The 16842-nt window shown below is 38.4% G+C and overlaps 1 protein-coding gene across 1 annotated transcript; it reads left to right on the plus strand.

The window, feature by feature from the left end:
- Positions 1–2133: 2133 nt before the first annotated feature.
- On the plus strand, positions 2134–3287 carry LOC149820440 (uncharacterized). The gene is made up of 2 exons (XM_089983551.1): positions 2134–2377; positions 2715–3287. Exons 1-2 carry the CDS (start codon positions 2265–2267, stop codon positions 3070–3072), a joined length of 471 nt encoding a protein of 156 aa, XP_089839677.1. The 5' UTR covers positions 2134–2264; the 3' UTR covers positions 3073–3287.
- Positions 3288–16842: the final 13555 nt, after the last annotated feature.

The raw sequence follows: 16842 nt of genomic DNA on the forward strand, positions 1-16842 counted from the left end.
ACTAAAACACAGTGTTAGTGCAAAAAAATGTTCCAACCAAATGAGTGAAGAAAAATGAAAGTTTGAAATAGTGGGAGCAATTACATCTTTCTTTCTTCAGCTCACAAGAGCTCCACACACCTGGCTAGGTGGGTTGAAGGCGCTCAAGATGAAGGACATCACAAGTTCAATACCCGAGGTTTGCATCCCTTGATGGTAGGCAAGGAAGGAGTAGTCAGAGGAGTTTTACAGGGGAGACACTGAAACATAGCCACTGTCAACGTGACACCTGCTGGCCAATGTTTGAGATGTCAAAACCATAACAGTGGTTTATCCTCAAAGAATAAGAAAAATAAGCCCCAAGGGATTTGGTGCAGTAGGGGGGGGGGGGGGGTGGCCACTAGGCGGGTGGTTAGGGTTCCATTTATATAACTGCGAGCCTCTTGCAGTAATGCTGGTAAGGGATAATACCTTGATCGGCTGAAGCTTGACGACTCCTTGGAGGCATGCAAGGGGTGCACCACAGGTTTACACCTTCGAAATAGTGAGCGCAACTAAATTTTTTATTAAGAGGGTGGTTTCCTTGTCCTTCATGAAAAACAAACAAACATAAAATCACATCTTTCCTCACACTTTGTAATTAACTAGCAGTGTATAAAAAAAACAAATTTTTCGAAATTAATGCATGTGGTCATCTACCAACATAAGTGCACAATTTTTTTTTTCTTATTGAGAAAAAAAAGTTACCCGTTTGGATGGAACTATAGATGTATATGTTAATTTAGTACTTCCACTTTTTTTATCATAGCAAACGTACGAAAAAAACGTACAATACAGTTTGTACTCCATAGTCCAGACTCCCGTACTTGAGATATTAGCACCTTATATACAGAGAAATAGAATGGACGAATTATGATGATGCATTAAACTCTCTTTATATAACACAATCAAGTTCTCATTATTAAGCTCTGGTTTTATGAACGTGATAATCATGTGATGTAAAGTTAGTACAATATCATATCCACAACTAGTTAGTACAATATCATAAGATTTTTTCCTGACCCAGATATTTTCTACACCTAGATCGTGACTTTTGTTTGCTTGTTGGAGAGAGAGAGAGAGCACGGCAAGCAACCTAGCCACTTGATTGGATCGGACCACCAGACACACCTGCCCCACCAAACACACACGGCAAGCAACCTAGACTCTTGATTGGATCGGACCACCAGCAAAGGCACACATTATTGGATCATTGCATGCCGATGTTCCCGGGCCACGTCGGCCCACTTGGTCAAAACTAGAAAGGATGCAGTATGGATCCATTGTAGCCCAACTCTTCTCGAAACCAATCTAACCTGTTCGTATCTTTTCCCAGCTTGGTTTGGTTCATTGGCAAAAGAAAACTCTGCCATGACCAAGGTCGTGGATACCAATAAGGGTGCGAATGCATCGTATCATATTTGGATTGTACGATTGGGTACTTTCTCAGCAATTAGGTTCAAGTTTGGATCTGAGTCTGAATCATTTAGACTTGTCGATCGCTTAAAATCCAGAGACAGGCCATGAGACTATGGCTAAAAAATCTTTCACCAATAGAACTTGGGTTGAATCAGATAGGATGGTTAGGTCGCACTATCATAACTGAGTGGTCTCGAGCTCAAATCCCATGGGGGGATCTCCATCAAGGTCAGCTTATTTATCCATGAAAAAAAGAGTCCAACTGAACCCGGTTGGCTCGGTAAGGGTCTCGATTTGGCAGAGTTGATTGTATACGAAAGTATGGGTCTACCCAGGACCCGAAACCTAACTGGCATTTGAACCCTGGGTAGGATCCACTTATCAAGAGCTACATGGCACCAATAAAAGTGCACCGTCCATGTCACTGTCGAGCTCTTCCAACTTTTCATGCATCAAATATCGTCAAAATATCGTGATATTTCGTAGAACAAGAAAAGGCGTCATATGCAAAAGTTCATACTTCTCGGGAGAACTTGACAGCCGTTTTTTTCCCCTTTATTTTTGCCTTCTTGAACTTTTTGTTATGCATCTCTTCAATAATGCCATTTTTGGATTCAAACGGAGATTATTCCTCAGGAGTTTCTCAAGAGTCGTGCCCCAACGCACAGCCCTCTCCCAACCAAACAGAGAACTTCCAAATTCTCACCCCAAAATCATTCTTCCTTGTTGCTCTATATAACTGTTGCAACCCAAAGAAGAAAGGAACCACCAAGGCAACAACTCCAAACGAAACAAAAAGAAAGAAGGAAAGAAGAAAACCAACAGACATGGCTCTCCCCATGTCCAATCTTTCTGTTTCCACAAATGGAATCTCAAAACATGGGCTTAAACCCAATCCTTCCACGAATCCAATTTGTTCACAGAAATCCCACAAACTAAGGTATGGTGGTCTTTTAATTTCCGGTTCCTGTAAATAGGTCAGTTTTCAATCTCTTAAATACATATTAATGTTGCCACAAAGCCAGAATTTCTTTGTTCACGCTAAATCTTTCCACACTACTATTTCCTGGATATTTTTGAAGTTCCTATGAGAAATTCTGGATTTTCAGTGATACCATCTTATATATATATATATATATATATATATATAATTCAATTTATCGAAATATGTTAATGGTGATCAGGAACTGATCTACGTCCCCTGTTCATCATGTAGAAAGTACATGAATCACCAATTGGAAATTGCTCATAATTTTGAGTGCTTATTTATTTTTCAGGATAGCAGAAGAGTCTTCTTGGAATAGGCAAGTAGCTCCCAAGCTGACATGCATAATCATCGGGGTCGGTGCCGGTGCCGGTGCCGGCCTTTTCTGCAGTGACGTATGGCTTCCGGCGGCAGCTGAGACGGCGGCAGACACTAAACCAGAGGTCGTATTGGTGGAAGGGAAGAGGAGAAGTGTGAGATGGAGTGATGGAAGAAGGTGCCCACAGTGGAGCCCAAATTCTTTGGAGACTGTGGTGCCTGAAAAGCTGCCGAGGCCTTGGAGCCGTAGGAACTATGAAGTTGGCTTCATTGATGGCTTTGCTCCAAACTTAGGAGGTTCAGGTAGAAGTGGGTCCTGCTTCACACTCTAAATATCTTGGTATGCAAACACAAGCCATCCAACGGTCTGGATGTGCCAAGATCCTTCATCAATGGCAACAAGCTCCATGCAATATAGTATAACAAGTATGGACTTATTCAAGTCCATATATACTGTAAATAGGGCTACATATTGTAAATGGGGTTTATTTGATCATAGTTTCAAGTCTAATATGCAAAGGCAGGCATCATTGGCCTATAACCCGTACATTCATTCTAACACAAGTTTGGGCTAACCATAAATCAGACTTTGTATTTTGTTGTTGAACTTACGGAGGCGTGTTTGTTACACAGGGGCCCATGGGAAATGCGTTTCGTACCAAACATGCTTTCCCATGAGAAAGTGCTTCCCTATTGTGACTAGGGGTGTCAATGGGTCGGGTTTACCCGGACCTGACCCGAACCAAAACCCTATAGGGTCCGGGTATGGTGATAAATAAGAAGACTCGATTAAGACCCGGATCTCGATGTGAAGTTTCGATTAATACATGGACTCGGGTATGGTTTGCAAAATTTTATACCAGACCTGGACACGGCCCGGTCTTGCCCGAGTATGGTTCATGTAGTTCTTATTGGGTCCGGGTATGGTTTCTCTCTTATGGTGGGTCTGATTAGACTCAGGTTCGGACCCAATACCATACTCAAAAATCGGGTCAAGTTTGGTTCCATCTGGGTCCGAGCCAAACCTGACCGGTTGACACCCCCAATTGTGAACACCCCCACCCCCCTCCCTTTTTCATACAAAACCGATTTCATACTAGCAGCGAGGGTTCTAAAAAAACATAACTATTTCCCGTGCAGGCGTTAGTTTCAGCCACCGTTCAAAAGAGGACCATTTTCATTTGAAAATGAGTCTCTTTGCCATGTTCCGGGGTGAAACAAAAACAACCCCCTTGATCTTGGATTTTATGCACTGGAAAATTTATGAAAATGGGCATCTTTCCCATGTTTTGGGGGTGAAACAAACACCCCCCTTGACCTTGGATTTTATGCATTGGAAAATTATGAAAATGGGCCTCTTTTCCATGTTTTGGGGTGAAACAAACACCCCCTTTGATCTTCTATTTTAAGCATTGGAAATATAGTCATGGGCAATAGAAGGAACATGGCTTGTTGGTCCTTTTTTTTTTTTCATTTTTGATGATGAGGAACCTTTTCTGAGAACCGGGCCACTTAATGGGCCCGCTTCGCTGTGAGGTAAACTCAGGGTGGGGTAATCCACACCCAAGCAATAACAATCTATTGGCCACTGAATTTGGCTTTGAGTTTCTTGTTGACAGTCCTAACAATCTATTTGAGGTTCAAAAGGGTATAGCTGTGTGAAAGCCTTAAGCATACAGCCGGATGCTAATTATCAAAGACATTTTCAAAGTGTGGACAATGATCTTGGCGTACACTAACTTTGGAAGCCCTTGTGTTGCCGTATGCCCATGACAAATCTAGTGCATAGAGAAAATAATAAAGGAATTGATAGTACAAGTAAAACAAATGTACTTCACAAGAGCTCTGCTCATCTGCTCATCTGGTAGAGGTGACTTGTCAACATCACTAAACTAAAGGGACGTCACGAGTTCGAAATACTGTACTGGCTGGAAGGCCGAAGTTGGATGTATACACTGACGAACAAGGAGAACCAGGGGTTCTTAGTTGGTACACTTACACCAATGAACCTACGTGGGAGTGGAGAAGGGATCCAAAGAGCAGCTAAGTGCCATGGCTATTTGACAAAGCCAATCACATGACAGCATTTCATGTGGGGCCTGCACTCTGTAGCTGTGGCCCCATGCAATGCTCTCATGTTATTGGATTTCAACTCCGAGGGGAGCAAGGTGGTTTTCCTGATTATCAAAAAATTAAGTGAAGCAAATGTAACGTAACAACCTAAATCCAGGTCTCTTGAACCAGGCCTCGTAGACGTTAATTTCAAAGAAAAATTACCATAATAACTTCAAAAATCATGACAAATTTATTTTATAACAATAAGATTCATACAACCATTAATAAAAATAACAATGATGAACATCCAAATAAAAGTACTTAATTCACATAAACCCACCAAAAAGAAATGTAGAGATTAAGTAAGATACTCCAATAACTTTTATATCCTAATAACAGTCGAGTCTGAGTCTACAGTCAAGTCCTTAGATCGGTAGTAGTCCATGAACCTACAGTTGTAACCAAGCGAGGGTGAGTCTATAACTCAGAAAGTTCATATCTACAAATAAGACTTGACCGCTACAACTATACTGAACTCTAAACTCCTAATCTTAGTTTAATTTGCTAATTAAGCACACATGTTATTTATGAATTTTATCTCCTTTACTGATTCTCTATTTTTATTTTCAAAGTAGGCATTCACATTTTATTCTAGTTGGATATTCTGAGAATAACATTCTTGGGCATAACAACCCATATAGATAACTCAGAGTCTATGGTAGTGGTCAAACATATGAATCACTCATAACAACATAGTTCAAACCGACCCAAACTATTGACTCACAATCACTATAGCTTTACTCCCAATTGCAATTCGGGACCCTAAAAATGCTCATCAGTAGCTAACTGAAGAGCTTGAGAGGCTATACCTGTCCTCAAGGTGCCCGAGTAGTTATACCTATCCCTAAGGTGTAATGCCCTAAAATCTCAAACTTTAAACTTTTTTAAAAAAATTGAAGTTTTGCAATCAATCATTTTTCAAAATTTAAAATGATAGTTCAACGAAAAATAGTGTTTGAAAGAACAAGTCAACGAACCTTGGGTGCATTGCAGGTGAACTTTCTTTTACACAATAGATTTGTATCTCCATACAATCATTGAAACCACATATTCAAAACAAAGTTTTTGATAGTTAAAGTTTACACAAAAAGAGAAATTTCAAAAGAAACCCTTATACAAAATTACAAAATGTATTCAAGAGCGAAACAACAGAGAAAAGTAGAATCTTGATATCATTACATCATCGCGCAATTGCCTACCTCATCAACCTAATCATTACTTTTATCCCATAAAACGGGTTAGACTTAAGAAAGCCTGTTAGGTGCATAGATATCAAAAATCAAAATAAGATTAACATATGCATTGTTCATTTCATGATATACAGTTTTAGAATAAGTAAAATAAGCATGGTAATCTTGTTTTGATAATTAACTGACTTGAGGGTACGCACAGGATAAATGTGGAAATAATTGAGACTGTCTAGGGGTTTGTTATTTTATTTAGTTTGATACCTCGAACAACTAGCTGAGTCCGCTCTTAAGGGGACAACCAAATGACTGAGAGAGAATTCTCTAGAGGCTACTTGTTACAGGGGGATGCATCCGAACTTTTGTAGAAGTCATTGAGATCTATCACCTAGGATAATATTTGGTAGCTCAGTTCCCTAACTTTGATGACTGGGGACACCAAGTCATTGTTACTTGAGGAGCGTAGTTGTTAACAATTTATCTATCAGAGTTTTTTTTATCATCTGATCATTTCTCTTGACAGAACCAAAAAGATGAATGGATATGCCAGGTCTTATTTTAATTGATAACCTATTCTACATGCTCTGGTCTTTTAAACAAAATCAAGCATCTTGCCTATGAAGGTGAGCATTTATATTTATGTGATTTTATTTTAATCATAGTTTATTGTCACACTACGAGGTTACCACAAATCTTCAGTCCAATCATCGCAGTACTAACATGTCATGCATGTTTGATAGTACCACTACGATGAGAAAGATATTAATTTTGCAGAAAGAAATCTAAACATCATTTGAAAATTTCAATATCCCATGCTTTAGGTCAGAAAATATCTGAGTCATTTAGGATACAGAAAAGGACATGACGTATGTACCGCTGATGGCTATGTAGTCAAGGTCTTTTTATTATGTTGGTTCGATGAGAAACTCGATTGCAAATATGCAAACACAAAATACTTGTCTTGCTTTTCGAGACATCGAACAATGCGAGCTTGAAATCTCGCATGTGAATCTTTTAAAAATTGAATTTCGGCAAAGATGTGTAAATTTGCATCTTTAAATACATACTAGCGTAATCTAAAGTAGGCAGGATTATGCAAAATTGTATACTTTATAATATTATATGTGTATATAGAATACATATATATTAAAGCATAAGTCTGTGCACATTACAGTGCAGCGGCAAAGTAAATGACATAAAACAAGGTTCGATGTGTGAAACCACACATCGAACTAAATAAATTACATAAGCGAGTCCCGGTGTACGAAACTGTACATCGGGCTAAGCAAATTGCATAAGCAGAAGCCTATGTACATTATAGCACGACGATAAAGTAAATGATATAAAGCTGGGCTCAATGTGTGAAACTACACATCGAGCTAAATAAATTACAGAAAGCTAGAGCCTATGCACATTAAAGTGCGATGACAAAGTAAATGGTGTAATTTAAAATGGACAAGAACAAACAAAACTACATTCTTGAGTTATATATATATATATATATATAATACATATAAGTTAGAAGTATCTTGACATTATTCTCGTATGCAACTTTCCTCTACCTCAAAGATGGCCTAAATCTTTGATGATTTCGAGCATAGACTCTTAAAGGCTCATGCTTTGATAAACGTGTCTCATCTATTGTGCCAATATGGTAAGCTGCAAATAGTTTTTTTTTGTCGCACTTCATAAAGAACAAAGTTAATCCTATTTTTGTGAAAGAAGCAATGATCACACCTAGGGGTTGCACCTAAACCTAGTTCGGGCCAATCAAACTGAGTCAGGCTCAGTAGAGGTTGAGCCGATCTTGATGACTTGCCAGATTGAGCCAAGGATAATTGAAGGAGCAGGACTGGACTGGACTGAGTTGGCTTGGTGGGACCAAGTCAAACTCGACTCACCTGAACCAGCTCAGGAGAGCAGGACCAAATTAGGCTGAACTCAGCTTTTATGATCGAGTTTGGCACAGTTTAACAATAGGGAAAAAAAAGATGAGGGCTGATGGCCAGGCAACTGCTGGAGGCAATGGTTGTTGCAGCCCTTCAAACTGAGCAGGAGAAAGGAGGAGGTTAATAGCCAGGCCACTGCTGGAGGCAGTAGCCGCTGCGGCCATCCTAGTGTCATAGTACTAATATGTGATGCATATCTGATATTACTACTATGATGAGAAAGATATTGGTTTCTCAGAAAGAAACCTAGACATCATTTAAAAATTTCAATATCCCATGCTTTAGGCCAAAAAATATCGAGTCATTTAGGATATAAAAAAGGACACAACATACGTACCACTGATGACTACATAGTTGAGGCATTTTTATTATGTTGGTTCAAGAAGAAACTTGGTTGCGAATATGCAAACACAAAATACTTGTTTTGCTTTTCGAGACATCGAACAATGCGAGCTTGAAATCTCACATGTGAAATCTTTTAAAAATCAACTTTTGATGAAGGTGCACAAATCTGTATCTTTAAATACATACTAGAGTAATCTAAAGTAGGCAAGAGTATGCAAAACTGCATATTTTATAATATTATATATATAATACATATATATTAAAGCATAAGCATGTGCACATTACAGCACGATGACAAAATAAATGACATAAAACAAGGCCCGATATGTGAAACCACACATCAAGTTAAATAAATTGCATAAGGCCCAGTGTATGCAAGCGTACATCGAGGTAAGTAAATTGCTTAAGCAGGAGCCTGTGCACGTTATAGCACAACGACAAAGTAAATGACATAAAGCAAGGCTCGATATGTGAAACTATACATCGAGCTAAATAAATTACAGAAAACTAAAGCCTATGCACACTAAATCTCGATGACAAAGTAAATGACATAATTTAAAATAGACAAAAATACACAAAACTACGTCCTTGAGTTAAAGACTTATGTATATATATATTTAAGTTAAAAGTATCCTGATATCATTCTCGTATGCAACTTTTTGCTACCTCAGAAATGGTCTGAATCTTTAACAATTCTGAGCGTAAGTTCTTAAAGGCTCATGTATCAGTAAGCATGTCTCGTCTGTTATGTCGATATGGTATGTTGCAAATGGTTTTTTTTTTATCACACTATGTAAAAAACAAGGTTAAATTCTCATTTTTGCAGAAGAAGCAATGATCACGCCACATCGGACCCAGTCAGGCTTGGTAGAGGTTGAGTAGATCTCGACGACTAGCGGGTTGAGCCAAGGATAACTGAAGGAGCAGGAAAGAACCTGATTAAGCTGACTTGGTGGGACTGAGTCAAATTCAACGCACCTGAGCTGGCTTGGGGAGCAAGACCGAATCAGGCTGAGCTCAGCTTGGTTTGGCTCCACTCGACTCGAGGCAACAAGAGTAGACTTTACCATAAGCAAAACCGTACCCCGGTTTGCATAATGATAGCATGAATCAGATCTGAACAAACACTAGTAAAATAATGACGAATAGCCATAAGGAGTGCCTTTGACCCATTCCTATCTCTTTTTTGTTTTTTGCTTTTTTTTCGGAAAACTAAAATCTAGATGCTTTTGTTTTTTCTGTGTGGTGATTACTTTATAGTGGTGATGTGACATTGGAGGGGAACAACGGTCCCACCGCTATCACTACGAAACACCTCTCTCTCTTTCTCGGATGGCAGTGGACCGGGTTTCGGGAGGCGGAATGCCCGGCCCTCGCTCCGTTTGAACCGAGGACAGAGGATATGAAATGAAAAATGAACGGGAGATGAAGGTTAAAATCAAAATCCGTGCAAGGATGAAGGCGCAGATGAACTTACTTTTGCCCCTGCCCCATCCTATCCTCGATCTTCGTGAAGGAAATTAGTCTTACACCCTTTTATATATATATATATATATATAATTTTTTTTCTAACTCTAACATAAAACTTTTTATCCAAGTTAAGAAAAAGTCCTGATTTGGTTTAATGGTTTTACTACAGCTCACTCCAAAATGAATCAGATAGCCACTATTTTGATTTGTCCATGCTTTCATTTGTCTTTTTTTCTGAGGCATTTTCATAAACATTGGTCTGAATTTCCGCATATAGGACAAGAGATGGGACGCTAAATGCAATAATTTTCTCATTCCATTTACATATGAAAGTCCGTGACCATTACCGAAAAAATAAAACAATATCACATCATCCATGTCTGTATCGGCTGATACCTATAGTATCGACGCATCACCCTTGAATCGGCTATTTTTTAATATATATAAAAAATACTAAATTAAAAAATAATTTTCTAATATTACATTTTGATTGACAAGTAATTTTATTTTTATTTTTTAGCCGATGCAGAAAGATTCACTTGAGTACCCGTACAGCTGAATAGTTGGCCAAATGATTCAGACAACATTGTTTGGCAGAGTTGGTGATTCTTTTGTGGCCATTGAAGAGAGGAAAACAAGTTACACAATTTGCTATGATATTACTTGAGGTTAATCCCAACAATGTTTTATAAATTTAAGAATTATTAGTGGAAATTCCAAAGTCCAAGAAATGTAATTCCAAGAGTTTGCCTGGATCTTTTGATGCATTTGGAAATCCAAAAGATTTATTGTGCCATCAAAATTGACATTTAAAGAATTCCGGGATTCTGTGGGAAAAAAAAGAATACTCTATGGATGCTGCTGAAATCCATACAAGGCAACACCCCCACAACCAATAGGAAGCAATCTCACGTCAAATTCTCGTAGTTAGCCCTTTCAATTAGTATTTCCCTTTCCATTCAATCTCATGTCAATTTTTTTTTTTTTATTCTTCGCTTTCAACATTTTATAAAATTTAAAATACCTCGCTTGTCACTGCTGCTTCTCGTTTTGTGTCCCGCTTTCACTTCTTAGTCTTGTAACCTTTGATCATAACTGAGGGGTCTCAGGTTCTAATCTCACAATAATGGTTCCACAGCACACTTATCAACAAAAAAAAAAAAAAGAATTTTTCATAATCATCCCGTCCAAGGGCCTATATATAAATCTGCCCTAACTTTTTGTATGAAAGTGCATAGCTTTTCATTAACCATTCCAAAAGCACCCATCAAGGAAGACCCAACGGGTTTGGCGTAGTGGGATGGAGCCTAGACTGTTAGTTGACGGGCAGTCTAGGTTCAAATCCCATGAGCGTCACCCCTTGTTTAAGTTGAAGCTTGGTGACTCTCCGGGGTCGAGGGGTAAGCCCTCAGAGTTTAACGCCGACATGGACAAAGACGGTAGTATGGCAGGCTGAGCCAGCATGGTTAGGTCTCTGCGCCTGGCGCAGAAAAAAAGCACCCGTCACTAAATGCATGAGCATGAGAAATATAGAAAGACAAGGATGGATTTGTCTATACGCTCAAAAGATACAGACGTTCACGTAAGAAACCCCAAAAAAGTGTACTCTGAGAAGCGACACACGTCATCTATCAATGGCTACAAGATATCCCCTAGTATCCCCCTAACCAGGGTTAAAAATTCTTCATTTTCAGCAGCATTTAGTGGTATATATATATATATATACTTGGAGAAACTGCACCAGGCACATAAACAGAGCAGAGCTGGCTCAGCCTGCTGTACTTACCGTCTCTGTCCATATCAGCATAAAACTCTGAGGGATTACCCCCCAGGGGTGACGCGATTTCAATCCAGACTGCCCTTCAAATGGTCTAAGACTATCCCACTAGGCCAAACCCCTTGGGTCTAGTGGTATATAGCACCTAATATTGATTTGGACCTAGCATTTTAGTGGTATATAGAACCTAATATTTGCTATCTTTTCATCGTTCCTTCAAGGTGGGAAATAAAACAACCAGAAAATCTTTGGATTATGTTTAGCACCAAAAACGAACCTTTCAAGGGTCCAGTAGATTCAGCAAACTTGTTCCAATAAAATCATTAAGAAAAAAGATGCATTACACTGTACGTTGGGGAAACAAGAAAGAAAAGCTGCTACGAGTAGGAAAGGAAATAAAGCAAAAGATAAGCACAGTAGAGCATCTCTAGCAGAAGAGTCTGCCTGGCACACACAAGGGCCTTATTCATTCCTACTATAAGCGCTACTATGAATTAGCAGCGGCGGGGGTAATTAAGACCACATTGGGAAGCAATCCTCCGCCCAGCATCAGAATAGATGATTGCTGAAGAATAGGTAGGATTTCTTGCATAGAAGCAGAAGCAGGGTGCCTGAGACCTGAGCTGAGCGCAACATCCCGGGGACGGCGTGCCTTGGTACGAAGGCAAGCAGGGATCGAGATTGAGTGTTTGGATATTGCAACTCTGGGCGGAACTAGGCAACACACTGCCAAGAAGCAGAACCAAGACTAAGGAGGAGATGACAGCATGGACATTGAGCTTCAGCCCCATCTTCAGCAACAAGAAGATGATACAAGGGACCGAAAGAGGTAGACAAGTTTTTGGTAGGGGTAGGGAGTGAGTTGTGATAGAGGTCTCGACCCCCCCCACACACACAATTTATAGACTCCAATCTCTGGCCACAACCATGAATGGTAACTTGGAAAAGGGAGAATGGTAATGTAGGTTTCACGTTGGTGCAATTTCTTGGTGGGATGTCAGGTAGGCTATTAATGCAAGGACAATAAAGACATGTTCTAGGATGAGAATACCTCCCCTATAGCATCTTCCCGTTGTCTTTTAGCACTACACGGGCTCGCTAGTCAATTCATCATGAGCTATGCTTCAAAGAATTGGATCATTGGCAGAGAAAAGTTGTTAACTTGGTTCGGACTTTTTTTCCCCATGAATTTAATTAAACTAAACCACCGCTACGGTTTGGAGTCCAATGTCAGTATCGGCTATTCTTAGTAAATGAAAAAATACTTAAATTTATTTTTTTTAATATTATTTTAATGGATTTAACAGGTCACGTACGTAAGAAGCGAAAGCGAGAGGAGGGAGTGAGAAGTGAGGTATTTTAAATTTTAGAAAACGTTCGAAGTGAAGAATAAATTAAAAGAAAAAAAAAAGTGATATGAGATTGAATGGGAAACGAAATAATAATTGAACGGGTTAACTACGAGAATTTACATTGTTTCCTCTTGGTTGTATGGGTGTTGCCTTTTATGGATTTCAGCCTCATCCAAAGAGTACTCTTCTTTTTTCCCACAGAATCATACATACTAGTTTGGAAATTGCACAATCATGATCATAAAATTAATGTGAACCAAATTCATGCCAAAAATGGTGCTAGGAACTCTAACAAACCAAGGGCAAGCCAAATCATATTTGTTAGATATATTGGTTGTGCATTAATGATTCTTGTTTGTAGGTTGTCATTGTGTTGAACCTTCGCCAGACTTGGGAGGGTCCAGACCTAGATCCAACATTAAAGTGCTGCACTGGTCTGGGTCTGGTTCCTACCTGACTTACCATAGGCAAAACCGTACTCGGGTTAATTTGCATAATGATAGCATGAATCAGATCTGAACAAACACTAGTAAAATAATGATTTTTTAATATTTTTATATTATAATTCCAGATATTATTCAGAACTTATCTCAAACATGGGTCTGATATGAAATATCGAGGTCCATTTTGCTCTTTGAATGCTAGGATCCACTGGAATAGTTAATTGGACCTCTTCCTTTGTTACCAAATCCAGGATCCACTGGAATAGTTAATTGGACCTCTTCCTTTGTTACCAAATCCAGGATCCAAAGTAGAGATGAAAATGGGTTGGATATGGCTTGTCCTGACACTATATGAATTCTTAAAAGTTAGTTTGGTCTTGGATCCACATCCAACTATGATCTGAAAATATAGCCTGAAATCTCAGTTTGAATGCGAGAAACATAAACAGAAGGGCTGGGTTAGGCCCATTTCTAACCCAGACATGACCACATCTTTCATCCAGTTCTACGCCAAGATCTGACTGGCAATAAGCATTTAGTTTCTGAATCTGGTATCTGGTGATTTGGATACTTACTGCCCAATTAAAAAACCTTCTTTGGATCTGGTTTGGACAGACGCAGGAGATAACTTACATGCCTGATTTTTCCAAGCGATAACTTAGACAAGTGGTTGGACCAAGGTGACTATTTTTTCAAATGAAAAAAAGGGTAAAATCGTTCAGAAGAAAAAATAATTCAGCAGATTTTTTTTCATATTGAGTCATGAATTGGGCTTGTTAATTTGTTATATTTTTTTTTCAGTCTTTTCCAAAACATGGGATGGTGTGAAAAGTGAATTGTCATGATCTATGTTTTTATCGGTTCTATTCTTTATATTGCAGAGTTCTAATTGCTCACGGCGTTTAATTTTGCAAGATTGTTTTTTTTTTTAAGGCAAGCCGGCAGCCACCCCCATGTGGTGCTTAAAATTAGTTTTAAATTGATTAAAATTAAAAAATTCCCGTACCCACATGTCTTATTTTTTCGAAAAAAGCAAACAAACAAACAAACTTGCTAGTCAAACTTGATGTCCTCTTTTGAACTAATCTCTGTGACATGTTGGCTTTGTGCATGCATCACAATAATTGGCCCGAGATGTCTTTTCAATTTAATTGTTCATCTTTCCATCTTTGATTATCATGAGCATGAGCCAGAGAGAAGCATGCACCCACAGTTCATGCATGTTAATTTATCCCTGCAGAAAGGGGTGTCAATGGGTCGAGTTCACCCAAACCCTACCCATACCAAACCCTATATGGTCAGGGTTTGGGTAAAGAGGTTTGGTTAGAATCTCGGTCAAACTCAACGTGTCCAATTAGTATATGGATCCGGGTATGGTTTATGAAATTTCATACCAGACCTAAACCGCACCCGAGGTTTTACTAAGATATTGCAATTTTTAAATGTAGTAAGGATAAAAGTAGTCATTGCATTCAAAGGTGAGACTGCTATATTAAGAAGTAGGCATGTATCTACAAAATATTCACTTGTGGGAAGTAGTTGCATTCCATAGATTGATATATATGGAGTTTGATGACGATGAGAGTGCATATAATCTTTATAATTTATATGTCAAAAAGCAAGGTTTCTCGAAGGCAGAAAGCTTTTACAAGAACAAGAAGGGTGTAGTGACTATTAAGGAATTCATATGTAATAGAGAAGGATTTAATGCTAAGGAGAAAAAATATGATAATGGAAGCAAGATGAAAGGATGTGGTTGTACTCCAAAATTAATTGTTAAAAAAAAAAAAGTGTGAAAAGTTTTGTGTTTACTTTTCAACCTACCCGTAACCATGCACTCGCAACTCCAATTAAAGCTCCTAACTTAAGGTCTCATCGAACAATGAGAAAATCTCGTAAGCTTTTTGCAGATATAAATGATCTGTAGTTTTAATGATGTTACAGTTCCCCTCCTATATTTCTTGAACGGTTTCAATATATCTATATTGAATTATTTTCTTTTTAGTATTGAATGAATTAGTTTCCTTAAACTTTGTTACGTTCTCTAGATTTATAAAACCTATATGTAATTTTTTGTCTTTTATTTAAAATTTTCTATTGAGTTACATTACAAGAAAAAAAGTTATATTGTTGAGCTTTTTAGCATGAAATTAAATCAATTCTTTGATACCTATATTTCTCTTCTCAAAAGTTGCTCCAATATTTTCTCCCCAAAGCTTCGTATTGTCACTCATAAGTTTAATACTTTTATGATTAAAATGATTTCAAACATTACATATATATATATAATATTTATTCAATTCTCCATATCTTTCAATTGATTGAGATAGAGCATCTTCATTACAACCTGATGATAAGCTCAACACTATTATAAGCAATATATCAATTTGCGTTAGAAGCAAAATAGCAAACAAATCGATATTAACTAACAAAATAATACCTCACAAATCGGTAGTATGTTACTAATACAACAGTTTGAGATACAATACATATACTGAGTGAATGGAGGATGCCTGATGGGGTAGAGGCCCTTCCTAGCATTTGTAAACAAGCATTCTTGTCAAGAGGTCTTAACGTCTTACAAATATCGATAAGTTTTCAACCATCGTAAGGACAAGATCTACCTGCAATAACAAAACAATGCCTTAATAGCACACAAGACGACATGTGTTCTTGATCGATAGCATGATGAGATGGAAAGCTACTCACGAAGCCTTAATGGCACTGGTTGGAATGTTTGTGCGTCATTGCTTTCTTCCATAATGCCTAACGACAACGAAAATGAATAGAAGACACATGAATGTTTTGTAACACAAGGCATGCACTAGAAGGCGACAATGTGTTGTAAAACAGGATAAAAAATAAGGCGGAAACCTCAACTGGAGACAATGATAAAGTTTGCATTGACAATGGGAACTACTGTTACAGCAGATGGCGCAAGAGTTTAATGAATAGGGTGAAAACAGAATGTCTCAACTTTAAATAATTAACATCAAACTTTTTGGATGAAGGACTTTTTTGTTCTTTTCTTGAATCGTAGTTTATCAGCTTTTGAATAGAGGATATTTTTGTCGTTTTCTCAAACCATCATTTCAGGGCAAGAATAGCAAGAAAGGGTATTTAAGTCTTTGCAACAACACCAGACTTCGATGCTAAGTTATGTCAACATACACGAGAATACGAGCCCCATGTGCGTAAATATGTGGCGCTCATTTGCCCCCCCCCCCGAACATAGACATGGGATTTAGTGAATCATCGGGGGCAAACATACACCACTCTCTCGTGAAAAAGGGCAAGGTAAATTGAGTTTCGGCTTCAAAAAATGGATGGTATCCTTTCATGGTAAGAATCCTTGGGGTTATTTTTTCTGAGAGAAAAATGCTCAGGGTTATTTGGGAGCATTCTTTCGAGTCCACCAGGGATTCCCCACTTTTGCAATCATGGTGTTTGGATTTGAAAACTCA

Source organism: Nuphar pumila, chromosome 12 (genome assembly GCF_984573655.1).
Source record: "Nuphar pumila chromosome 12, dmNupPumi1.hap1.1, whole genome shotgun sequence".
Taxonomy (NCBI): Eukaryota; Viridiplantae; Streptophyta; class Magnoliopsida; order Nymphaeales; family Nymphaeaceae; genus Nuphar; species Nuphar pumila.